The sequence below is a fragment of the Rhinopithecus roxellana genome, chromosome 5 (assembly GCF_007565055.1).
Source record: "Rhinopithecus roxellana isolate Shanxi Qingling chromosome 5, ASM756505v1, whole genome shotgun sequence".
Lineage (NCBI taxonomy): Eukaryota > Metazoa > Chordata > Mammalia > Primates > Cercopithecidae > Rhinopithecus > Rhinopithecus roxellana.
In genome coordinates this window covers 119181028-119206876 of record NC_044553.1, presented here as the reverse complement: position 1 = coordinate 119206876, position 25849 = coordinate 119181028, and the positions used below count along the sequence as shown (strand labels likewise).

Below are 25849 nucleotides of genomic sequence, written 5' to 3'. Positions count from 1 at the left end.
GATGATATGAAGGCAATGCTGTGGGTCCTGATTGGCTCAGCTTAGTCAATAAGCCTTGTCCCTAACTCCCTGAGCCAGGAGCCTTGGTCAGGAGCTAAGGAAGGACAAATTGGGGTGGGGACAAGAGCGACAGACGTCTGTCTCTGCGTGCCAGACATACAGATGACAGGGCACAGTTTATTCCCATCAGGAAGCTTCCCAATCTTCAAGAAATTATTTGCATTTCAATCAATTTCTTTTTGACCTGTTCGTAAACTGTGTGGAGTTGATGGAACCAATTATTCCCCCTGAAATAAGAATCATGTTTTGAAAACAGTCTATGGCTATCATCCTGAGTTTCACACATAGGTCACAAGGCCACATTCTCATTTTTTTCTTTTTATACGTTTTATTTATGTATTTATTTATTTCTTTTTTAGAGATGAGGGTCTTGCTATATTGCCTAGGCTAGATTGGAACTGCTGGGTTCAAGCGATCCTCCCACCTCAGCCTCCTGAGTGAGTAGCTGGGATTACAGGTACATACCGCCACACCCAGCCAGTTAAAAAAAAAATTCTTTTTCTTTTTAGAAATGGGGGTCTTGCTGTGTTGGCCAGGTTGGTCTTGAACTCCTGCCTCAAGCTATTTTCCTGCCTTGGCCTCCCAAAGTCCTGGGATTACAGGCATCAGCCACCATGCTTCACATTTCTTACTTCACACTTCTTACTGGAGTCTGTCTTCTCTCATCTGTAAAATGAATAATTTTGCACCTACTTTATGGGGTTGTTGAAATGATTAAATAAAATGGTGCTCTAAAGCATTCAGCCTGGTTCATTTGGAAGTGGTAGCTGTTGATAAAGGAAGAGCAGTGATATTTTCTGCCTGTGGTAGAAATTGCTGGAGTTGGGCTTGGCAAACAGGAGAGAAGACCATGAAAGTCACCAGGAAGTAAGCACACGAGAGGGACCCTGGAGGAGCAGGCTGTCACCTGAGGGCCCCTTACTTAGTTAGCCAGCAGCAGTGATGTAGGAGGCCGCACCAGTCTGCACGTGCAGCGCCTGCAGCGCCTGCAACGCCTGGCACACAACCGTGCAGTAGGGATCCTCCCCTAGCATCATAAACCAGTATTTGCCATGTAGTGTAGTTGCTGAGATCCTGGTTTCCATGAATTCAAATCCCAGCTCTACCAATGACCAGCTATAGGACTTTAGGCAAGCTTCTTTGCCTCTCTGTGCCTCAGTTTCCCCATGGGTGAAAGGGGATAACAGTACCTCTATCCAAGGGTCGATGTGAGGATTCACTTAGGTGACATATGTGAGCCCTTAGAACAGCACCTGGAAGCTAGCAAGTGCTGATTATTACCAAGCTCCAGGTAGGGCCTGGAATTGAGCTCAAAATAAGACATAAGGTCAGTCCCTATGGGCATTTACAGCAGTGGAAAGGGGAGATTTTTTAAAAATCATCATTAGTTACAACTGAGGTACATGCTTTGAAAGTACAGGGTGTTCTGGCCCAGTGCAGTGACTCAAGCCTGTAATCTCAAAACTCTGGGAGGCCGAGGTGGCCGGATCACTTGAGGCTAGGAGTTTCAGACCAACCTGGCCAACATGGTGAAACCAGTCTCTACTAAAAATACAAAAATTGGGCTGGGCCCGGTGGCTCAAGCCTGTAATCCCAGCACTTTGGGAGGCTGAGGCGGGCGGATCACGAGGTCAGGAGATGGAGACCATCCTGGCTAACATGGTGAAACCCCGTCTCTACTAAAAAATACAAAAAACTAGCCGGGCGAGGTGGCGGGCGCCTGTAGTCCCAGCTACTCAGGAGACTGAGGCAGGAGAATGGCGTAAACTCGGGAGGCGGAGCTTGCAGTGAGCTGAGATCCGGCCACTGCACTCCAGCCTGGGCGACAGAGCGAGACTCCGTCTCAAAAAAAAAAAAAAAAAAAAAAAAAAAATTAGATCCGCATGGTGGCGCACACCTGTAATCTCAGCTACTCCAGAGGCTGAGGCACGAGAATCGCTTGAACCTGGGAGGTGGAGGCTGCAGTGAGCTGAGATCGCGCCTCTGCACTCACAGAGTGAGACCCTGTCTCAGAAGAAAAACAAGAAAAAAAGTACAGAATGTTGTGATGAGGACAGGGGTCCTGATGAACTTTGCCTCTTGCTCTGTGGGGGGAGAGGTCCAGGGAATTGTGGGAAAATGTAACTGTTTCTCAGGAACTACTATCAGGGACAGACTTTTCTAGAAGGATGTGGGGGAGCTCCTAGAAAAGGAGGCAGGGGAAGTGGAGGAGCTGGGCTCAGAAAGACCTGGAAACAGAGTGTAACTTGGCAGAAAGGGTGCAGGCCTCCAGGTACCCTCCCTCAGCAGGAATCAGTATTAAACATTTTTGTCCTTGTTGAAGATTCTAATTCCAGGGCCAGGGCACTAGGCTGGCCTGAAGTAGTCTATGTGAGGAGCAGGCATCTTGATGGACATCTCCTGAGACTGAATCTCAGTGGAGGTCAATCAGGCCTGGCAACAGCAGCCCCTGTGGACAGTTAAGCCAGGAGTTCGTAGCTTTTTTGTGTCATAGACACCTTCTTAGAATAGTGTTTTTTGTTTTGTTTCGTTTTGTTGTTTTTTGGGGTGGGGGCAGGGGGATGGAGTCTCGCTCTGTTGCCCAGACTGGAGTGCAGTGGTGCAATCTTGGCTGACTGCAGACTTCGCCTCCTGGGTTCAAGCGGTTCTCCTCCCTCAACCTCCCGAGTAGCTGGGATTACAGGCGTGTGTGCCACAACACTGGGCTGTTTTGTATTTTTTTGGTAGAGACGGGGTTTCGCCATGTTGGCCAGACTGGTCTTGAATTCTTGAGCTCAGGCAATCCATCCACCTCAGCCTCCAAAGTGTTGGGATTACAGGCGTGAGCCACTGTGCCTGGCCTAGAGTAGTGTTTCTGTTTTTAATTTTTTTCTGTGAAATATGTTTTATTAATTTTTATTTCAATAGTTTTTGGGGTACAGGCAGTCTTTGGTTATATGGAAGAATAGTGTTTTTAAGCACATAAAACATGCAGGATTGCAAAGAACATCAAAGGTATTGAAATATTAGGACAAATAGGTAAACTTATTAACTAATAGGATCTAGCGGCAGTCTAGTAACCACCGTTATTTTGAAGTACAGATGAGTGCAAACAAATTTTGAAAAACCTGCAGCACCTGTAATGCGTTATGAAAATATCTGTGGTCGCTAGAGGGGACAAAGTCACAGGCACTGTTAATACCACGGTGGCTGACAGCCTGTGCTCATAATTGGAGGAAATGCCAAGTATCAGTAGGCGGTTAGAAGAAACAAGATGAAAATGTTTTCCCCGTTCAGGGACTCCCTTATTTAAGCTGAGAGCCTCTCCTTCCAGTATTTTGTAAAAGTCAACCGTTATGTGAAAAAAAAAAAAAAAAGAGATGAATTTCTGATTGTGTGTTTTTTTTGGCAAAACAAAAAACCACAAACATTAAAACACTGTGTATATTAAGTACATCTAGAAAAGTGGATGCAAAATATTTCATATTTAAATAGAAGGGACTAGAGCTCAATGCTGCTTGGCTCGGGGCTTCTCTCTACCTCTCCAGGTGGCGGGAGCAGGTGAGGGTCGGCATCAGCCCGCAGGAGGACTGTTTCCCTGCACCCCACTGCTGAAAAACGCCAAGGTCAATTTCTCAAATCCGTTCACGGTGTCCTGGGATCCACGCTGGACGGTGGCGGCCGACTTTCAGCTTGACCTGAATTTTTTTTTTTCTTTCTTTTTTTTTTTTTTTTGAGACGGAGTCTCGCTCTGTCGCCCAGGCTGGAGTGCAGTGGCCGGATCTCAGCTCACTGCAAGCTCCGCCTCCCGGGTTTACGCCATTCTTCTGCCTCAGCCTCCGAGTAGCTGGGACTACAGGCGCCCGCCACCTCGCCCGGCTAGTTTTTTGTATTTTTTAGTAGAGACGGGGTTTCACCGTATTAGCCAGGATGGTCTCGATCTCCTGACCTCGTGATCCGCCCGTCTCGGCCTCCCAAAGTGCTGGGATTACAGGCTTGAGCCACCGCGCCCGGCCTTGACCTGAATTTTATTCCTAATCAGCTGTGTGATCTCGGCTGGTCCTAAACGTCTCCGAGCCTCCCTTTCATCTGTGCAGCTGGGCCTCCAGACCCCAACCCTCAGGCGGTAATCACGTAGACCTAGTTCTGCGTGCACTTTGCCACAGTTCACCAACCACCGAGTGCTGAGAGTTGTTGAAGCACCTGGAGCAACAGAAGACGGATGCGGAGACCGGAAACAGCTGGGGAGGGGGACAAGGTCCAGCCGCTGTGGGCTGGAGGCTAGGTTCAACGGAAGGCAACATTTTTACCCATCAGAATTGCTCAGGACGAGGAGGCGAGGAGGCAGCAAGGGATGGGCGAGGAAGAGAGCCTCGCTTACGGCTGCAAGCCCCAACTCTTGGAAACCATCAACTGAGTATAAACTGAGATTTACTGTATAGGATGCCCCGCCCTCTCCACTTTCCTCCACCTGCGACGGGGTGTGAGAGAGACCTGGCACGTTTTAGAAATGTGCCTCCGCTGAGACAGGTAGGCGGGCAATCTCGCAGGGACTTGTGGGCGTGGTGGGTGGGAGTGGTTACTTCCGCGGATCTTCGCGTTCCACACATCTTTGAATTGCGGTAAGAATCGGCAGGGACTACATTCACATAGTCTCAATCCTTCGTTCCTGAAGGGAAACAAACTAAAAGTTAGTTATAATACCATCTTACGACCGCGGCAGGACTCGAACCTGCAATCTTCTGATCCGAAGTCAGACGCCTTATCCATTAGGCCACGCGGCCACTTCGTCGTTACTTCTTCTTGAGCAACTCATAAAAATGTTACCTCCGCCCACCGGCTAGCTCGGGACCAACCCACCTGCTCCTTGAGAGGGGGAGGTTGGCCTTTAGTTCGCAGTGTTCCGCAGGGAGAGCCCACCCAGAAGTCCCCTTTCTCCCCCCGCGGGCGGATCGCACCATTGGCGGCCCTCCTATTGGTCGCGCTGGGAGTCTCCCGCTTGCCTCTCGGGTAGCAGCGGGACCTAGTCGGGTGCAGACGGGAAGTTGCTGCTGCCAGCGAAGCGTAGTGGCCGGGTGGAGGCCACACGCCACCCCGAGGCTGCGTAGGCCGCGCGTAGGGGGACGCCGCGCCGTGGGCCTGGGGTCTGGGGAACCGCAGACCGGGAAGCACCGTGCGGACAGGTTTCCGGCGGGTTCGGCGGCGGGGAGGCCGGGTCGCTGAGCGGCGGCGCGGCCCCTCCCTCTCCAGTCAGGGAGCGAGGCCCGGAGCAGGGCGGCGGCTCTGCCGGGCGCAGGCGGGCGGCGGGGCTCACGGGGGTGGCCGCCCACGCCCGCTGCAGGACGCCCTCGGCCGGCTGGGCCGTGGTCCAGGTGTGGGTGGAGGTCCCAGGGGACGGCGGCCCACCTTACGGGTTCGAATCCGGGTTCTGGCACCTCTCGACGCTAGGCTCTCGGGCCACGCCGGTCGCGGTAATGGCAGCCACCATTTGCTTGCCAAGAGCAGGGCCGCAAGACGTAGGCGCCCTGTGTGCTCCGGACAGCGGCCCTGTGTGACAGGCAGAATCTGTAATCCCATTTTACAGAATAGGATATCAGGGCCTAAGGAGCGTTGCCCAAGGTCACACAGCTCGGGAGAGCCAGAAGCGGGGTTCAAAGCCGCGTCGCCCTTCCGCAGACACTGCTCTCTTACTCGCTGCCCTCGGCTTCCCCACGTGGGTCCACTGACGAAGCTGCGTGGACCCCGGTTTCCCCAGGAGGGGTATTGACGTTTCCCAAGTTTTGAGGCTTAACAGAAAATGCAACTGAAGCGCCTGGCACGTGCTGGGGACGCAGTAAATGCTCAAGGAATGGTGACTATGAATACACCTTTTACATGTATGGTAAAATAACGCTTTATATCATCTGTCTCCTTTAGGATTTGGGGTGGAAGGCAGGCATGGTCAAACCCATTTCACTGACAGGAGAGCAGAGACAGGACGTGTCTCTCTCCACGTCTTCTAGCCAGTAAAAGCAGCCAAGCTGGAGTCCAAAGCCAGGTGTTCTGACTCCCAGCGTGGGGGTCCCTGCACCAACCATGAGCCGCCTCCTCTGGAGGAAGTTGGCCGGCGCCACCGTCGTGCCAGGGCCGGTTCCAGCTCCGGGGCGCTGGGTCTCCAGCTCCGTCCCCGCGTCCGACCCCAGCGACGGGCGGCGGCGGCGGCAGCAGCAGCCGCAGCAGCAGCCGCAAGTGCCATCCTCGGAGGACGGGCAGCTGCGGCACAACCCATTGCACATCCAGATGCTCTCGAAAGGGCTGCACGAGCAAATCTTCGGGCAAGGAGGGGAGATACCCGGCGAGGCCGCGGTGCGCCGCAGCGTCGAACACCTGCAGAAGCACGGGCTCTGGGGGCAGCCAGCGGCGCCCTTGCCCGACGTGGAGCTGCGCCTGCCGCCCCTCTACGGGGACAACCTGGACCAGCACTTCCGCCTCCTGGCCCAGAAGCAGAGCCTGCCCTACCTGGAGGCGGCCAACTCGCTGTTGCAGGCCCGGCTGCCCCCGCAGCCCCCGGGTTGGGCCTGGGCGGAGGGCTGGACCCGGTACGGCCCCGAGGGGGAGGCCGTACCCGTGGCCATCCCCGAGGAGCGGGCCCTGGTGTTCGACGTGGAGGTCTGCTTGGCAGAGGGAACTTGCCCCACATTGGCGGTGGCCATATCCCCCTCGGCCTGGTAAGTAGGGGCAGGGTTGGGGACATAAGCAGGCATGGGGGCCCAGCTTAATAGTTTGTTTCAGTGAACATTTACTGAGGTCCTGTTATGTGCTGGGTGCTCACGTAGGGAGCACTGATGTGGTGAATTAGGACTAGACCCCTGTTTATGTGGGACTCACTTTCTGGTGGGTAGATCACAGGCAGTAAGCAAATACCCAAGTATATGTCAGGCAGTAAAGGCCATGTGGAGAATCACAGTAGAGCGCTGTAGATGAGACCTGTGGGAGGCCACTTAAGATCACCATGATTTGGTGCCTTTACCCGCTCCCCTAATGGCGTCATGAGAAGTTAGTCTGAAAAGTCATTTGAACGGTGTTTCTGTTTGGGGAGCTATTAATTATTTTGGGCAGTAGAAAGCTCCCTTTTGTGGGACTGTCCCAGGCATTATAGGACATTAGTATCCCCGGCCTTTCCCATAAATGCCAGACCAACACCCCCCGCCCTGCTGCCCCCGCCGCCAACGTTTCCACATGCCCCCTTGAGGCGGCATCTGGTTGACCAACCCTAGTTGAGAAACATTGCTTCCTTCCCCCAGCCTTCCAAGCAGGCATTTTGGTCCCAAACAAGTATATCCAATCTCTCTTTTCTTTTTAAATAACTTTCTAAGTGCTACCCAAGTTTCTTTTTCAAACAATGATGGCAGTACTGTTTCTCCCCTTTTTTTATTCTTCATTCCAGGATTAAAATACTATTTACAACCTTAATGCTTTCAGGCATGGCCAGCAAAAAAGTTGGCAGTTTCTTTATTCCTATTGGAAGCTACATCTTTGTAAAGAAAGCTGCGAAATGTTAAATATGCAGTTGAAAATGGTGAAAACATGGCTAAATAGATAAGGTAGGCATTAATGGCTGAAAAGAGCAAAACTAGATGATTCTGCATTGATTGAGTTCCAGTTACAATGAGAATCACACTACTTAGAATATGTAACTCGATGGTCAAAGTAAAGGGGAATACTGGCCATCATTTGGAAGGATAGAGTAGGCTTTGGTGGCTGAAAGAAAATTAGGAAATCAGTGACAAGAAAGATTTGTTTTTTGATCTGTTGGTCATTTTTGGCCAAGTTACCTCAAGTCCGCTTTTCTCTTCCTCCTCCTTTCTCTCCTTTTACCTCTCCTTTCCCTCCCTGTCCTTCCCTCTCTGCCCTCATTCTCATTCCATTCTTGCCAGTGGTACTCAGGGCATTGGCCTGATGGCAGAAGTCATTGTTAAGGCCTGGGCTCGTGCTGGGACCTTCCTCCTAGGAGTCTGACTGGTGGGTGGAGGTGGGTGCCACATGGTGCCCTAATAGCGGTCCACTTTGAACCTGGGCATGCCCCCGCCCCTTAACTGAGTAACATTAGGTACCTGACCATCCCACAGTTTACAATGGGAGGAGAAGCCTTCGTCAGCTCTGAGCCTCCCACGGGGCAGCTTCTTCCCAAAGGCTGTTGGTAAGGGCTTTGGCCATCAGGCTAGAGGGACATCACTCCGGCCATCAACATTTATTAATTATTTTGGGCAGTAGAAAGGGACATCACTCCGGCCATCAACATTTATCTGAGATTCACAGTAAAACTAGTATTAATGGCATAGATCCCTACTCATCTTAAATTTGGCTTTCTTCTTTTTAATCACTAGTTTATAATGAGATGGCTTCATGCACAGCTGCAGAGCTGCATCTTGACACCAGTGTGGCTTTTTATCGTAACCAAAGTCCCTGTTATCACCATGGCCTCAACTATTTGGCATTCTTTAGCCTTTTTGTCTGTGTTGTAAGGGCTTTGACATGCTAAATTAAAAGGTGGGGGGGATTTCTTTTAGTCCCTTGGCTTATTTTCACCATTTGGAGTATGAGTTAGATTTTGTCAGGTTTAAAACTAGGACCCTCTTGCTTTCTCTTTGAAAGAAATTAATTTTATATGTGTTGAATCTGTTGAGCCAGATACTCCCTCTTCCATTCCATAAAGGTTGCAAGGAGCTCCTTCTCTGCAGTGTTGTCCACACATGGCCTCGTCACTCACTTTGATGCTGAGTGGGCCTTGACTGTTGAGAACAATCTGTGGCTTGCAACAGGCATTTCTTCAATGGCCATTCCCCTACACCTAGCCTTGTGGATCTTGAGCAAACTGCAGCCTTTTACTGAATCAGTGTCAGGCCCCCAACAGGCCGCACTCATCCCCTCTCCTCCCACCCCCACCTTATCACGTGCACATACATTTTCTCATTCTGGCACTTTCCCTGGTCTCTCACTGAGGGTGAGATTCTCCAAGGTGTGTGATTTGTTCTTTGTCCCCCAGAATCTTTTCAGCCGTGAGATGATTCATCCTGTACATGTGTGCAGTATTTGTCTTTTTTTTTTTTTTTGCCAGTTCAATTAAAAAAAATCTCCACTTTCGGTTCTGTTACTGTGTTATCTCCTTTACTAGCACTTTGAACAGTAGTTGGTTTGTGCCTACAGACACAAGAGGTTGATAATGTTCATAAAACCTCAGAGCTAGATGTAGACTTAGTGAACACTGGGTCTAGCAAACACCTTGATGGCCCAGGCTGTAACATAATACCTGCATGTAGGTCTAATAGCCCAAAAGTTCCATTTTTTTGTGCAGAAGTTTAAAGAAGCTTTTGTAGCTCTTGTCCACCAGCACACACACCCACCCTGCTACACCTGACCTGTAGCTGAGTTAGGAGCACCCTTTGGTCTCACTTGTGTCCCCAGCTGCCAATACGCCATCTGGCATGTAGTGGTAGGTGTGCAATGGGTGTTGTGGAGTGGAAGTTTAATGTCTCCATGGTGAACCTGCCTGCCTCTCGCCTCCCTCAGGTATTCCTGGTGCAGCCGGCGGCTGGTGGAAGAGCGTTACTCTTGGACCAGCCAGCTGTCGCCGGCTGACCTCATCCCCCTGGAGGTCCCTGCTGGTGCCAGCAGCCCCACCCAGAGAGATTGGCAGGAGCAGTTAGTGGTGGGGCACAATGTTTCCTTTGACCGAGCTCATATCAGGGAGCAGTACCTGATCCAGGTAAGGTTCCTGGGGCCAGCTACAGGTTCTGGCATGGGATGGGCCAGGAGCCCTAATCTCAGTGGTTACGGAAGGCACTGCTTTCCTGGCAAGTGTCTCTATTGCCTTTGCTGAAGCCACAAGGCCCGTCTGTTGACCAGCTGTGCCTCTGGTCCCTGTGCCTAGCTGTTTATGTCCCCGGGAAAGCCTGGTATAGGACCTAAGTTGTCACAAAGTAATAATGGCCTTTATCTCTGTGGCATTTTAGAGCTTAGCATGGATCTTTTTTTTTTTTTTGAGACGGAGTCTCGCTCTGTCACCCGGGCTGGAGTGCAGTGGCTGGATCTCAGCTCACTGCAAGCTCCGCCTCCCGGGTTTACGCCATTCTTCTGCCTCAGCCTCCCGAGTAGCTGGGACTACAGGCGCCTGCCACCTCGCCCGGCTAGTTTTTTGTATTTTTTAGTAGAGACGGGGTTTCACCATATTAGCCAGGATGGTCTCGATCTCCTAACCTCGTGATCCGCCCGTCTCGGCCTCCCAAAGTGCTGGGATTACAGGCTTGAGCCACTGCGCCCAGCCTAGCATGGATCTTAAAGGTTTTGAGCCACAGCCTGGGCTCACTTCCTGCCATAACCACTGATGACTACTATGAGGTCCTTAACATCTCTTAAGTCTTAGTTTCCTTTTTTTAATAAAAAGGCAGAGATAACATAAATCTCATAGGATTAATAGGAGGGTTGGAACAATGCCTGCATGTCAAACACTCAGTACTCTGCCTGGTGTATAGTAGTGGCAATTCTTAATTTTATGAAGTGTTTTTTCATTGTATCTTCACAGCAGCCCTAGGAGACAGGCCGGGCAGGGGAGAGCAACCTTAGCCTATAGCTGAGGGTGCTGAGGCTCAGACAGCCTTGTTGACGTGCCCAGGGCCACACAGCTTATGAGTGACAGGGTTGGGGCCAGACCAGATAGCCCTGAAGGCTTTGTTTTGGCCACTCTGTATCTACGTTGCTCGGAGCTATTGCTGGAAGCTGGGAAGGACTTGCACGTTGGGTTTGAGCCAGGCCTGCATCTTAAAGGGTGGCTAGGATTTGGGAAGGCAGGCCCCTTAAAGGTGATGGGGCAAGCATGAACAAACACGAGGATTCTGTATTTTGTGCTGGAGGCTGTGTGCTGGGAGGGGAGGCTGTTTGAGGAGCTGAGGTGGGGCTGGAGGTCCACACTACTAAGCAGTGGTGGGCTGGCCCCACAGTTGCAGCCTCCCTCCTTCCCTTTCCTTTCCTCCTCCTCTTCCTCAGGGTTCCCACATGCGTTTCCTGGACACCATGAGCATGCACATGGCCATCTCAGGGCTAAGTAGCTTCCAGCGCAGTTTGTGGATAGCAGCCAAGCAGGGCAAGCACAAGGTCCAGGGCCCCACAAAGCAAGGCCAGAAGTCCCAGAGGAAAGCCAGAAGAGGCCCAGCGGTGAGAGCACACTGCCAGTGGGCAGGAGCCTAGTGCTTGGGACCCCCCTCACCAGCCCGTCTGACCCGAGGCCAAGCTGATCTGCCGTGTCCCTTGCTCTGGTTCCCCAGATCTCATCCTGGGACTGGCTGGACATCAGCAGTGTCAACAGTCTAGCAGAGGTGCACAGACTTTATGTAGGGGGGCCTCCCTTAGAGAAGGAGCCTCGAGAACTGTTCGTGAAGGGTACCATGAAGGACATTCGTGAGAACTTCCAGGTATGGTGCTAGAGGGGGCTCTCGGGAGATGGGCTGTGGCACACCCCTAGCTGCGCTTGGGGAGATACAACTGCCAGGCCTGACCCTGAGACCTGGTGGTGGTAATGGGATGGCTGCCCACCTTGCGTCTTCCTGTCACCTTGTGCCAGGACCTGATGCAGTACTGTGCCCAGGACGTGTGGGCCACCCATGAGGTTTTCCAGGAGCAGCTACCGCTCTTCTTGGAGAGGTGAGGGGGAGCCCATGTGGGAATCTTTGGGGGTCAGTGTGTTCCTGGTACCTGGGCCTGCTGTAATCAGGTGGCACTGGTTCTATCTCAGGTTGGGGACCTTAGCTTTTCTAGGCTGAAAGAATGGAGCCCTTCTGTCCAGTGGTGTCCATCTGGGCCCTGGACTCTGGATTTCTACAGAAGCCCTGGAAGGGAGGGTCATGGAGTTGTGCTTGTGTTTCATGTGCATGGTCCTGGTTTACTATGCACCTTCTCTGAACTAGATCCTTAACCAAGGGCTTCATGTACATCATGCTTATGTTTATTAATGAGTCCGTCTTATGAAGTGACCCTTGTGTAGCTGAAAATTCAGGTATATTTGTACCAAAGATACTGAGAGAAGGAAGGGAAGAAAATGTGGCTAGAACTTTTGACCCAAAGCTTAACTACTAATAGCTTACTGTTGGCTAGAAGCTTTACTGATAACATAATATATATTTTGTATGTTGTATGTATTATATGTTATATTCTTAAAGTAAGCGAGAGAAAAGAAAATGTATTAAGAAAATCATGAGGAGAAAATGTGTTTACTATTCATTAGGTGGAAGTGGATCATCATAAAGATCTCTGTCCTTCACGTTGAGTAGGCTGAGGAGGAGAAGGAGGAGGGGGGTTGGGCTTGCTGTCTCGGGTGGCTAAGGCAGAAGAAAGTAAGTGTGTAAGTGAACTTGCACGATCCAGACCTGTGTTGTTTAAAGGTCAGCTGTATTTTACCACCCAAGTTGTGAGGTTCAGGCATGATGTTTTTCATGTATGGGATTATTAGCACAGTGCCTGGCACACAGTTATTACTCCATGTGTGGCAGCCATTTTCACTTTCGCCATCTATATTTCCCACATTACCCCTGAGGATGGGATGATATTGTTCCCATTTTATAGATGAAAGAACTGAGACTCCAAGAGATGGGGTTACTTACCCAGGGATGAGTAACAGTGAGCTGGGATTTAATGCCTTGTCTGACTTTTGAGCTGTGCCATGTCGGTGGCTCAGTTGAGGCTTGCTAAACCAGCTCAGGGATTGGGCCAAAGTCTTGCCTCCTGTGGTCATTTATGGCAGCTGCTGGTGTTTGCCTCCAAGGTGTCCCCACCCAGTGACTCTGGCTGGCATGCTGGAGATGGGTGTCTCCTACCTGCCTGTCAACCAGAACTGGGAGCGTTACCTGGCAGAGGCACAGGGCACTTATGAGGAGCTCCAGCGGGAGATGAAGAAGTCGTTGATGGACCTGGCCAACGACGCCTGCCAGCTGCTCTCAGGAGAGAGGTAGCCAGGCCTTGGGTGGGCAGGATCTAGGCAGGGGACTGGCAGGTGGGTGGTCTAGCCTTCAGCTTAGCCTTAGTCCTGCCCTAGTGGACTGACTCTGTAGGTACAAAGAAGACCCCTGGCTCTGGGACCTGGAGTGGGACCTGCAAGAATTTAAGCAAAAGAAAGCTAAGAAGGTGAAGAAGGAGCCAGCCACAGCCAGCAAGTTGCCCATCGAGGGGGCTGGGGCCCCTGGTGATCCCATGGATCAGGAAGGTGGGGAGCATGGGCAGGAGGTAGAGGTAGGGTAGGGGTTGTTGCTGGGAAGGTCCTGTGATTGAAGGGGTCCTTGGAAAGGGTTGCTCCAGCCTTTTGGAGATGAGCGGGTGGGAGCAGGTCTTACTGAGAGTTCCTTCTCCTGCTCCTGATTGTCTTCCCCTACCCTCACAGACCTCGGCCCCCGCAGTGAGGAGGAGGAGTTTCAACAAGATGTCATGGCCCGCGCCTGCTTGCAGAAGCTGAAGGGGACCACAGAGCTCCTGCCCAAGCGGCCCCAGCACCTTCCTGGACACCCTGGGTGAGCCCAGCCCACCCCCAGCAGTGTATCTAGAGTCCACCCTTGCGCCATTCTCAAGACAGACCTGGTCTGGGTTCTGGCACAGAGGCATCATGCACATGTGTACTTACTGACCTGCTGCCATTCATTCATACTGTCTTCCAGTCCTGTTCTCATTTGCTCACTCTGGACTGGCTTACTGGACTCATTCAGCACTGTTCTGAGCACCTGCTGTGCACTGGCCCGTGGCAGCCACTGGGTGTACAGACTGGAGCATAGCTCCTCCTTTCCAGTAGTTCCTTTTTTTCTAGGAGAAGCCAGGCATGTAGACCAGCTAGTACAGCTGGTGTCCATAGGTAGTTTTGACTCTGCCTGGGGAAATAAATCAAGAAGCTTTCCTTGAGAAGGTGCCCTTTCCTTTGAGCCTTATAGGGTGGCAGAGATGAGAAAAAGGGCAGCCAGGGTGAGCAGCAGGGTGCCAGCTTTGCACTTGCATGACCCTGAGAGCAAGTGTCCTGAGTGCCTTCCTAGCTTCACCCTGGGCTCAACTCTGGTGAACAGCCTGCAAGAGAGCACCCAGAAGGACTGGTGTTTCTCTAGAGGAGTGGGGAGGGCAGATGTGCTCCCTCCTCTGGTCAGTTACACTGGATGAAATGTAGCTTGGGAAGGAGCCCTGCCCTGGGCCAGGGTATGCTTTTGTGTCCTGGCTTCTGACTAGTGCAGTGGGATTGACTTAGTGTCTTTGCTTTTGAAATATTCTTCTAGAGGATTCCATGGGGGTCCTGGCTAAAGCATCCCAGAGGAGGGGATGGTGGCTGTAGGCTGGGGTCACCAGAAAGCCCCAGGGCTTTGGAGGGTGGGTGGGGCATATTGTGGGAGAGAGAACCTTCCCCCCAACAACTGCCCTTACCATTGTGACACTGCTGTCTTCCTGGTGGGACGTAGATGGTACCGGAAGCTCTGTCCCCGGCTAGACGACCCTGCATGGACCCCAGGCCCCAGCCTCCTCAGCCTGCAGATGCGGGTCACACCTAAACTCATGGCACTGACCTGGGATGGCTTCCCTCTGCACTACTCAGAGCGTCATGGCTGGGGCTACCTGGTGCCTGGGCGACGGGACAACCTGGCCAAGTTCCCGACAGGTACCACCCTGGAATCAGCTGGGGTGGTCTGCCCCTACAGGTAAGGCTCAGGCCCAGGGGAGGAAGGGGCTGGAGCCTAGGGACCCCTTCCCCTCAGGCTAGTGGAAAGAGTTTGGGTTCAAGAGTCTGAGTTCAGAAGAAGGGAAAACACACACAAGGCGTCTGGGTTCACGTTTTTTTTTTTTTTTTCTTTTTTTTTTGAGACGGAGTCTCGCTCTGTCGCCTGGGTTGGAGTGCAGTGGCCGGATCTCAGCTCACTGCAAGCTCCGCCTCCCGGGTTCACGCCATTCTCCTGCCTCAGCCTCCTGAGTAGCTGGGACTACAGGCGCCTGCCACCTCGCCCGGCTAGTGTTTTGTATTTTTTTTTAGTAGAGACGGGGTTTCACCGTGTTAGCCAGGATGGTCTCGATTTCCTGACCTTGTGATCCGCCCGTCTCGGCCTCCCAAAGTGCTGGGATTACAGGTTTGAGCCACTGTGCCCGGCCTCATGTTTTTTTTTTTCCATGGCTACCCTTACCCTCTGGATCTCAGAGGCCCTGGGAGGGAGTACGTTGAGATGTTCAGAGTAGGGAGGACTAAAGGCCTTCCTCTTGGGCCGGGCAGCACAGCTGCCTTCACAGGAACATGCAGAGGGCTGTTACAAGTAGCAGGGAGATGGGCTTTTTAAAAAATGTATGTATAATTTGAGTGATAATTGTGGGCCAAGCAGTGCTTCCCTCATTTGTTCCCCAAGGAGCCCCATGAGCTAGAATGGTTAACCCCATGTTGTAGTTGACAAAGGCTCTGTTGACTTGTTTAAGATCACAGAACCTGAGCTTTAGACAAGCAGGTGTTGGGGAGAAACTTACAGTGGCCCAGAATTACGAGTCCTGGCTTTTCAAGGCAGCCTGAGTCTCTTGCAGGGCCTTGGGACAAAAGGGGTAAGACTGGCCTTGCTCCTTTGAGCCCAAGGGTAGGTGAGCTGGCAAGAGCCAGCCTGCAGCTGGGCCCTGGGTCCTGTCCTCTTGCTGTGCTCTCAGAACTTCTCTTGAGTTCTATAGTGTAAGAGGAACTTGGATTTGAGTGAGACAAGGCCTCAAACCCCAGCCTGCTGCCAGAGTGCTGTCATTTTTAGTTTGTCAGTCCCTGTCTAAAACCCGGGGAAAGTGCTGTCTGGTTCTGCCTCAGAGCTGATTCTGAGGACTAAACAAAGGGAATTGTGGAAGGCACCAGCAAGCTGCCTGGCCCACAGTGGGCATATGGTAATCAGAGGCTGCTGCTGCTGTTCTCTGCCCAGAGCCATCGAGTCCCTGTACAGGAAGCACTGTCTCGAACAGGGGAAGCAGCAGCTAACGCCCCAGGAGGCCGACCTGGCTGAGGAGTTCCTGCTCACTGACAATAGTGCCATATGGCAAACGGTGAGGGCAGGCTCTGAACCTGAGCTTTGGGGAGGGGAAGTCTCTGTGTTCCACCCAGGGAAGGAGCAGCCTTTTTGGGTGGGAGGCTGGCACTGGTGGCTTACCCCAGACTGACCTGTGGTGTCTGAGTACCATGCAGGGAGGGGCTGGTGGATTGGGACCTACCCAGTCCCATGCTTCACTCTCTTGGTCCTTGGACCACTCCAGGTAGAAGAACTGGATTACTTAGAAGTGGAGGCTGAGGCCAAGGTGGAGAACTTGGGAGCTGCAGTGCCAGGTCAACCGCTGGCTCTGGTGAGCAGTGCACCTGCCCAGGGGTTCTCTGGGTGGGTGCTGGGTGGAATGGGCTTCCTCTTGCCCATGTAGTTCTTCCCAGCCAGAGTTCCCTAGGTCTTAGGGGGGTTGGAGATGCCACCCTGTCCCTGGGAGGCCCCACACATGTTGGAGGACAAGGAGAAAGCCTGAGTGAGACCTCATGGCCATCTTGTCATTTCCCAGCTGATAACAGTTTCAGGCCCTTTTCCCACTCCCTACCCCCTGGCCCTTGCTGAATGCAGGTGCTGGTACAGGGCCTGATCTAGGTGTGTGGCCCCCACAGACTGCCCCTGGCAGCCCCAAGGACAGCCAGCCCAACTATCACCATGGCAACGGACCTTACAACGATGTGGATATCCCTGGCTGCTGGTTTTTCAAGCTGCCTCACAAGGTGTGTCCTGGGTCATGGCCTGTCCTGTGGTGTGTCCTTACTCTGCTCAAGGCCCACAGCAGGACTTCAGAGTGACACACCTGAGACTATCCTTTTTGTGGGAATGACTAGTAGAGGGACAGAGTGTGATTTCAGGTACATACTGTCATGTCTCAGCTTTTGTTTTTCTAATGAAAGTCGGGTAGCAAGGGGCACATCTGGTACGTGATAGATTCTGCCGATTTGTCACTATGTGGGGAGCCAGGTTTGCTTGTGTCTGTGTCCTGGGGTCATGTGTGTGCGCATGTGTGTGCGCGCATGTTTGTGTGTGCGCATTTGTGCATGTGTGATGCAATCAGGGATTTGCCTCAGACTGCTGAGGTTCTGGGCTCAGTGTTGGGAGGAGTGCAGGTGCTCACATTGGTTCCCCACCCGGGGGTCTGCCACCTGCCTCCAGCCCCTGCTTCCTTTGCTCTATCCAGGATGGTAATAGCTGTAATGTGGGAAGCCCCTTTGCCAAGGACTTCCTGCCCAAGATGGAGGATGGCACCCTGCAGGCTGGCCCAGGAGGTGCCAGTGGGCCCCGTGCTCTGGAAATCAACAAAATGATTTCTTTCTGGAGGAACGCCCATAAACGTATCAGGTGGGCCACCATGGGAGGAGTCCTGGGACGCCTTTCCCCCCTCTTCCCACCCAGGGACCTCTGACTAACCCTGGATTCCCACAGAGGGCCAGCCTAGCTGTGGTCCAGAGGCCTGGCTACTTTTGGTCCTGGTGCCATGGACCTTGGGCAAGTCTTCCCCTCTAGCTTCAGTTTCCCTGTTAATGTAAAAAGAATGGTGCTGTAGGACCATGAGAGCCCTTCGTAGCTCCCAACAGAACCTCTTGGTGTAACTGCTGGAGCCATGGGATATGGCTGAGGACCATGGAGAGCTGGTGGCCTGTAAGCCTGTTGGGGGCTGGGAGCTGGGTCTTGTAGTCAGGAATGGCAAATGTATTCATCTTGAAGGCCATTTCCAAGGTGGTTGTGGCCACCAGCACACTCTGGTGAGCAGAGTGGGTTTTGGGATGGTGAAGTCTGCCTGTGTGTAGGAAGAGGCAGTGGTGGAAGGAGTGCCTCATGAATGCCCCCCAGAGAGGAGCAGGAGCTCACTCAGAGGCCTGGCTGGTTCCCAGATGGCTTATGCTCTTGACTGGTATATCACAGGACCCCAGGCTTTGGCTGAGCCAGGGCTCACCTTGAGTCCAGTTAGTGAGGCTGGGTAGGAGTATAGCAGTCCAGGAGGTGGGCAGGTGAGGGCCATGGTGGGATGCGGGATAGATTCTGCTTCCCATGGCTGTGCTGAGCCTTACTTTGTCCCCACAGCTCCCAGATGGTGGTGTGGCTGCCCAGGTCAGCTCTGCCCCGTGCTGTGATCAGGTATGGTCTGCTGAGTGGTTGTAAGGATAGGAGAACTGAGGTGAAGTGATAGGTCCTAGGGCCAAAGCAACTAAGACCCATTTCCTTCCCCTGTACCCTACCAGGCACCCCGACTATGATGAGGAAGGCCTCTATGGGGCCATCCTGCCCCAAGTGGTGACTGCCGGCACCATCACTCGCCGGGCTGTGGAGCCCACGTGGCTCACCGCCAGCAATGCCCGGGTATGTGTCATCTGCACCTCTGGCCCCTGCTCTTCCTCTCCCAGGTCTGTAGAAACTCAGCTCTGAGGGCCTTTAGGTATTTAGCAAGGAGCATGAAAAGGATCCTGTGATCTGGGGTCAGGCAGGACTCTAGTTCACTGCCTGACCCAGATCTTGGAGTGGATGGAAGACAGGAAAATCTGGCTTCATGATTCCTGTCCACTCCTTCAGTAAATGTGTTCTGGGCACCTGCTCCTGGCCAATGACAGGCGTAATAGCTACATCTCTCATGGAATTTAGATGGGACCATGTAGGTGAGGGGTCTGGCATAGCGCTAGGCATAGAGTAGATTCTTTACCTGTCACCCAATTGCTGATAGGTAGCTGTCTCTAGAACTATGGAGTTTGACCAGTGCTGTCTGGCATTCTCTAAAGCCATTCCCTTAGGAAAGGCTCTCAGTCAACTCTGGCTCCAGGAATAGGGTAGGAGGAGTCTCATTTGGGTATCTCACTCTTCCCACAGCCTGACCGAGTAGGCAGTGAGTTGAAAGCCATGGTGCAGGCCCCACCTGGCTACACCCTTGTAGGTGCTGATGTGGACTCTCAAGAGCTGTGGATTGCAGCTGTGCTTGGAGACGCCCACTTTGCCGGCATGCATGGTGAGCAGGAGCCGGGGTTGGGGCAGCCCAGCCCCTCAGGTAGCATATTGACAGTTCTGATGAACACTGGGCAGAATGTTCCTGAGTTTCTATTCTCACTCCTGCTTATCTTCCAGGCTGCACAGCCTTTGGGTGGATGACACTGCAGGGCAGGAAGAGCAGGGGCACTGATCTACACAGTAAGACAGCCGCTACCGTGGGCATCAGCCGTGAGCATGCCAAAGTCTTCAACTACGGCCGCATCTATGGGGCTGGGCAGCCCTTTGCTGAGCGCTTACTAATGCAGTTTAACCACCGGCTCACACAGCAGGAGGCAGCTGAGAAGGCCCAGCAGATGTACGCCGTCACCAAGGGCCTCCGCTGGTGAGGGTTCCTCTCCCATCCACTTTTAACACCCAGGACCTGAAGCCTGCGTTACTGTCCTTTAGTACTCCCATCTGTTCTATCTCGTGCCCATTACTTGAACCCTCACCTAGCCCCTCTCCTTCTACAACTGTGTAACCTAGCTCTGGGATGATTTGTCCTGTTGTGACATTTGCTTGCTTTATAGTCAGCCTTAAACAGTTTTTCCTCATGGGAGTAAAGCTATACTTTTGGTTTACTATCACCAAGTGGTAGCATCTTGACAATTCTGATTATGCCGCATAATCAATAATATAGGGGTTGCAAACTCAGATGCCTACAGGGAATGAGAGCAAATGGAGTGGGTGGAAGACAGGAGTTGACAGGAGGGCGCTGTGGCAAACTGGAGCATGTAGGCTGATGTTGATACAGGAGAAAGCATTACCAGGCCTCCAGGTTACTTAGCCTAGCTCTCCAATTTGTTTCCTTTCATAGTAGTGCATACTGTGTGCTCAGGGCCTTAGCAGACTCTGGAGGGTTCCAAAAGTGTGAGGGAAGAGAGGTACAACTTCCTGAGGTACAATACATTGTCCACATTTAATTAGCTGGCTCATTGTGGAAACTTTCTTATGAACAACTAAAAGTTAAGTATGTGATAAATGATATAGTGGTTGATGACTGTAAATGCAGGAAAGGGGAGCTGAGTATCACCCAGTAGATAAAGTTGAGGTTGGGTAAGGCTCATACCGTGAGCAGCATGTGCTGGTGGAGGCAAGAAAGGTGGTGGGGCTTTAGTTGTGGACACCTTTGAAAGTGTCACAGGAGTTTGGACTGCGGGCGCAGGTGGTAGGGAAGCCGTTTACACAAGTGAGTGACGGGTCTCTGGAGCCTTCAGGCAACAAGCCTCGTGAGATCTGCAGGTTAGATGGAAGCTGAATTGTCTAGGGTTGTGGCAGTTGAGAAGGGTAAGCCAGGCCTGGCTGTTGTGTTTTCTGCTTCAACAAATGCTCCCTCCCCTTCAGGGTAGCCTATTCTTACCCCATCCCCCCAAATCTAGAGTGATGGTCCTTGCTGCCTCCTGAATATAAGGCCCGTGTTGGTCATTGGACAATTCAGTGTCTAAAGAAACAGGACAGTAGGAATAGTGGTTGCTCGTGTGCTGGAGTCTTTGTCCTTTATTGGGCTACCATGGGGTGGCCCAGGCTTTGGGGCTACAAAAGCCTGGGCTGCATCTCTTTATCTAGCTCCGTGATCCTAGGCAAGGCACTTAGCCTCTCTGAGCCTGTTTCTTCCTCTGAATAAAAGCCTTTAGGAGACTGGCATGATGCCAGTGTTTTTGAAAGTTGAAGTGATGTGAACATTCCATGCCAAGGCACTAGGTGTGGCACAGGAAGCACTCCTGTGGAATGATGGTGATAACAACGCTGCCCCCAGGTATCGGCTGTCAGATGAGGGTGAGTGGCTGGTGAGGAAGTTGCACCTCCCAGTGGACAGGACTGAGGATGGCTGGATTTCCCTGCAGGATCTGCGCAAGGTCCAGAGAGAAACTGCAAGGAAGTAAGAACCTTCTTTGTGTTAAGGATGGAGGGAGGGGTCTGGGCTTGCCCCAGAAGAACTTTGATGCTTTGTTTTTCAGCTTTGAGATGCTGAAAGACAGAGTCTGCCCTCTGTTTCTGGTCCCTTAGGTCACACTGGAAGAAGTGGGAGGTGGTTGCTGAACGGGCATGGAAGGGGGGCACAGAGTCAGAAATGTTCAATAAGCTTGAGAGCATTGCTACGTCTGACATACCACGTACCCCGGTGCTGGGCTGCCGCATCAGCCGAGCCCTGGAGCCCTCGGCTGTCCAGGGAGAGGTATCTTGCTACCTTTGGAGCATAGGCAGAGGGGCCCCCGGGGAGGGCAGGGCAGAGGGCAGGGCACAGGCTCCCTGTGGACCTTACCAGTGTTCATAGGTAGGGCCAGAGTGAAGCTTCTCTTGGGGCTTCTACCCTAGAGTTAATTGGTATGTAGCATAGCCCCTCTCACCTGTGCCCACTTTCCCTCCCCAGTTTATGACCAGCCGTGTGAATTGGGTGGTACAGAGCTCTGCTGTTGACTACTTACATCTCATGCTTGTGGCCATGAAGTGGCTGTTTGAAGAGTTTGCCATAGATGGGCGCTTCTGCATCAGCATCCATGACGAAGTTCGCTACCTGGTGCGGGAGGAGGACCGCTACCGTGCTGCCCTGGCCCTGCAGATCACCAACCTCTTGACCAGGTATGCGGGGCCCATGGCCTCTAGCCTGGCCATGTGCTCCTATGTGGGGCTTTGGGTGAGCGCTTCTTGGGCCAGACTGGGCAGTTTTGAGTTTTTATCCCCCTAGAAGTGAATGTTTCACCTTCTTATTTCTAATTTTTAAAAAGTTATAATCCTAAAACGACTAGCCTCAATTTTTTAAAAAAAAGAGTTCTTGGGTTTGAAAATGTCAAATACCAAGACTGATCATTGAGGAAGCTGTGAGGTTAGGGGAATTATTCCAAAGGGTGGTACTCACACTTTTCTATTTTGAAAATCAAATGACAGAAGCCTTTTCTCATTTCATAGAAAATTGAGATGTTTTTCTTTCTCCCATAAATGTTTTCTTAAGTGCCAAAAGTTTGTTACTTGACTGCTAACAGAAAACATTGTTAATGGGGACACTCAAATATGATTTTTAAAAATATCTTATATATTTTATATATTGAGTTGTATTTTCTTGTAGTAAAATTCCTAGTTCTTATGGATGAATTAAATGATATTACCGTTCCATGTTGATCTGCCACTCAGAACCAGTTTGGGAACCATGATCTATCCTGATTATTGGGTAAATAAGAGATGTTTACAATATTCAACATTGTTCCCATTGCCCTCTTAATCATCTCCGGGGGGTTATGCTTAACAAAGCTAAAAGTCCTCATTTATGCTTCAAACTCTGGCCCAATTGGAAGTGATTTCGTATATTAATAAAGTGTACCAAACTGGAAAAAAAAAGTGTGTTGAGTCCATAATTGCATTTCAGTATCTCAGTGGGAGGTTAGGCTGCTGGATGGAAGACAGTGCTGGACCTTCACCTTTCTTGACTTAGCTAAGTGAACAGATGGGGTGTTGGACCAGGGGAAGCCCTGCTCTAAGGGGTGTGGGGTCATTGCTCCAGGAGTGATGCGTCTGTGTTCACAGGAGGGGCATGACTGTGAGGGGAGATTGGGTCTCTTTCAGGTGCATGTTTGCCTACAAGCTGGGTCTGAATGACTTGCCCCAGTCAGTCGCCTTTTTCAGTGCAGTTGATATTGACCGGTGCCTCAGGAAGGAAGTGACCATGGATTGTAAAACCCCTTCCAACCCAACTGGGATGGAAAGGAGATACGGGATTCCCCAGGGTGAGCACAACGCATTTGTTTCTCATTACAGATAGGATCTGAGGTGGACTAGTGAGTGGGTTTTGCAGAACAGGAAGCTTGGGGCCCCAGAGATCACCCTCTTGACTTATGCTATATTCTAGGCTAATTTCAGTTTATAAGGTGCCCTGTATCCACAGTGAATGTGACATGATGTTTCAAAAATGAACACAGCAGAGCTTCAAATATTCTACCTGTACCTGTCCCCTACTTCAACCACAGCAGAAATGTTTAAAGAGGATTTATTCTATAGAGTGCATTCTTAGATGACAGAAAAACAAACTGTGCTTTAAATACCAAACAAGTAAATCAGAAAGCTTATTTTCTATTTAAAATGTATCTAAGACAGACTTATTTTATATAAAAAGAAAACAGACCCTCCTAACATGTAACATTACCATTCGTGACAGTTGTTCTCAACCTTTCACTCTCCTTTTTGACCTTAGCATTAAGCTCGTTTGCTCACTTCTGAGCTCTCAGTTAGTTATTGAGGTGGCTCCTAACCAATTTGCACTATTTTTCAGGTGAAGCGCTGGATATTTACCAGATAATTGAACTCACCAAAGGCTCCTTGGAAAAACGAAGCCAGCCTGGACCATAGCACTGCCTGGAGGCTCTGTATTTGCTCCCATGGAGCTTCATCGGGGCAGTGCAGGCTCCCAAACTCAGGCTTTCAGCTGTGCTTTTTGCAAAAGGGCTTGCCTAAGGCCAGCCATTTTTCAGTTCCTGGACCTGCCAAGAAGATTCCTTCTAGCTGAAGGTGCAGTTGAATTCAGTGGGTTCAGAACCAAGATGCCAACATCGGTGTGGGCTGTAGGACAAGGGGCATTGTTGCTTGTTGGGTAAAAATGAAGCAGAAGCCCCAAAGTTCACATTAACTCAGGCATTTCATTTATTTTTTCCTTTTCTTCTTGGCTGGTTCTTTGTTCTGTTCACCATGCTCTGATGCAGTGCCCTAGAAGGGGAAAGAAGTAATGCTCTAATGTGATAAACCTGCTCCAAGGCAGTGGAAATAAAAAGAAGAAGAAGAAAAAAAACTCTTTATCTTCTCATCAAAGCCTGTGTTACTCATGCTTTCCCCCCTTTCCCACTCACAGGAGGTAATTACGTTGAAGAAGAGGAAGGAGTCCTCCGAAGTGTAGAGTAAGGCAGTGCCACCTTCTCTTAGGACTTTTCCTATACTGAGGAAACTCATGGGACAAAATGATAGAGAAGCTATTGGCATCAAAATGCTACATGACTCTCCTGAGTGCAGCTGCCAAGTGGGTAAAGGGAGTGGATGGGGCCAGGTACATTACACCCTGGAGTGTGATCATCTGAAGAATGCATGTTCAAAATTCTTGAGAAGTCAGAAATCCAGGGCATTTGTATGTAAACTTCCAATTTTGAAATGGGAGTGGGCTACTGATTTGCTACGTATCAGACGAACCTAAGGTGAAAATTTTAGGTGCTAGAAGTAAGGAAACATTTGGTTCTGTTTCAAAGATGGTGCAGGGATGGGGATGTGGCACTGTCACTGGTAAGAGTAAAGGGAGAGGAACAAACCACAAGGGAAAAGGTTAAGACATTGGCATGAATTGAAGAAAGAAGCCTTAACCCAAACTAATGAGTGGCCTTTGAATGAGGGCATGACTTGAGAAGTAAACTAGTTTCTGAGCCAGACTGCTATAGCTGGTCATCATCCAGTTTAAAGGATAACAGGAAGAGGACCCACAGCAGGACATTGTTTTGTTACCACCTATTTCCTGGAAGGGTTTACCAAAAATGTATGCAAGTTGGGGCAACTTCATTGGTCCAAAGTTTACAGCCCTTCTGAGAGTTCTTGACTCTCATCTTTGCCTGATCACCTTTTTAGCCCTTTCCAACTCTGTTGCCCTTCCACTAATCTCTGACTGCTCACAGATAGGCTGCTAACCAGCTAGGAAGAGTGGCTGGGATTCGCTGGGCCCCAGCAAGAAGCCAGCACTGACCTCTTCATTTTCGTCTTCACCACCCTCTCGAAGAACCATGTCTAGGATGTTTCCTTTGATCTTGAAGTCTCGTGAGGTGCTGAGCTTCATGTGCTGCATCAGGTTCACCTGTGACAGGATTGTAAGCATGGGACATCTCCCTACTCATAGGTCCTTCCAGAACAGCTTAAGCCATTTTTAGTGCACCTCTGAGAAACCTTTCCGTTTCTACCTAAAGCAAGCACACACCCACACTTCCTTCTGTATGCTGGGGTTCAGGCCATCAGATCAGGAACAGCAAAGAGGCTGAGTGTGGTGGCTCATGCCTGTAATCCCAGCACTTTGGGAGGCTGAGGTGGGAGGATCACTTCAGGCCAGGAGTTTGAGACCAGCCTGGGCAATACAGACCCCATCTCTATAAAAACAAACCCAGAAAATTAGTAGGTGTGGTGGCATATGTCTGTAGTCCCAGCTACTCTGGAGGCTGAGGCCAGAAGATCACTTGAATCTGCACTCCAGCCTGGGTGACAGAATGAGACACCATCTCAAAAAAAGGGGCGGGGGGAGGGGGGATGGCAAACACACAAATGGCCCAGAGTCTTTTTTCCTCCATTGTAGTTGTGCTGCTTTAGTTTGCTAGATCTGTCAAGAAGGTAAATGGGAATGGAAGAACATAATAAGATAATGTTTACCTTGGACCTCTTAGAAAGGTGGATGAGAAATTTTTCATACTGTTCAATGGCAAAGATGAGGTTAGGGATTGGCTTGGTTTCCCGAAGAACTCTGGCCTAAGGGCGAAGAACATAAGACAAATTTCAGGTTGAACTGTTTTTGAAGTTTTCCTCTGAAGTTGTCACTTACAAAACTGTGTATGGCTTTGGGGGAAAAGTCTGTTTTCCAATCAAATGCAGTTTTACTTATATACCAGTAATCTAAAATTTTTGACAGTTCAATCTGGAAGGACCCAAATGCCAGTAGAGATAATTGCACTGATCCTTTCCATTTATAATTCCAGTATTTGTTGTTATCTAGAGACTGAGGAGAGCAGGATCATTTGCAGAAATTTAGTTGCTTTTCTAACTTGATATTC

General features: G+C 50.9%; 2 protein-coding genes, 1 long non-coding RNA gene and 1 other non-coding gene across 6 annotated transcripts in view; 1 reads left to right on the top strand and 3 right to left on the bottom strand.

Moving 5' to 3' along the window:
• Positions 1-3420: 3420 nt before the first annotated feature.
• On the bottom strand, positions 3421-4836 carry LOC104674352. The gene is made up of 2 exons (XR_749632.2): positions 4061-4836; positions 3421-3737 (listed from the first exon to the last, which is right to left on the bottom strand). It is a non-coding gene; the product is annotated as an uncharacterized LOC104674352 (long non-coding RNA).
• On the bottom strand, positions 4751-4823 carry TRNAR-UCG. The gene has a single exon. It is a non-coding gene; the product is annotated as a tRNA-Arg (tRNA).
• Positions 4837-6114: 1278 nt separating the features above from the next.
• On the top strand, positions 6115-23841 carry POLG (DNA polymerase gamma, catalytic subunit). The gene is made up of 22 exons (XM_030930246.1): positions 6115-6746; positions 9589-9784; positions 11062-11229; positions 11340-11486; positions 11636-11715; positions 12833-13015; positions 13119-13270; positions 13445-13571; positions 14496-14732; positions 15969-16089; positions 16297-16383; positions 16688-16795; positions 17257-17417; positions 18141-18194; positions 18299-18416; positions 18918-19053; positions 19170-19416; positions 20830-20952; positions 21081-21249; positions 21445-21653; positions 22632-22792; positions 23335-23841. The coding sequence occupies exons 1-22, from the start codon at positions 6115-6117 to the stop codon at positions 23409-23411; spliced, it is 3693 nt and encodes a 1230-aa protein (XP_030786106.1). The 3' UTR covers positions 23412-23841.
• The window catches only part of FANCI (FA complementation group I), an 83799-nt gene continuing 80858 nt past the window's right edge, over positions 22909-25849 (bottom strand). For 2 of the 3 annotated variants that reach the window (XM_030930245.1, XM_030930244.1), the window contains 3 exons: positions 25452-25547; positions 24781-24888; positions 22909-23765 (listed from right to left, as the gene is read on the bottom strand). In XM_030930245.1, the coding sequence (XP_030786105.1) occupies positions 23703-23765; positions 24781-24888; positions 25452-25547 (267 nt within the window). In that variant the 3' untranslated portion in view covers positions 22909-23702. The remainder of the gene's footprint in view (positions 23766-24780; positions 24889-25451; positions 25548-25849) is intronic. The other variant, XM_010378639.2, reaches the window with a different exon arrangement.

Excerpts from the sequence above, each read along its gene's own strand:
- POLG (XM_030930246.1), top strand. The coding sequence starts at position 6,115 with ATGAGCCGCCTCCTCTGGAGGAAGTTGGCCGGCGCCACCGTCGTGCCA. Across the intron at positions 9,785-11,061 it reads GGGAGCAGTACCTGATCCAG|GGTTCCCACATGCGTTTCCT; the intron begins GTAAGGTTCCTG and ends CCTCTTCCTCAG. Across the intron at positions 19,054-19,169 it reads CCACTTTGCCGGCATGCATG|GCTGCACAGCCTTTGGGTGG; the intron begins GTGAGCAGGAGC and ends CTTATCTTCCAG.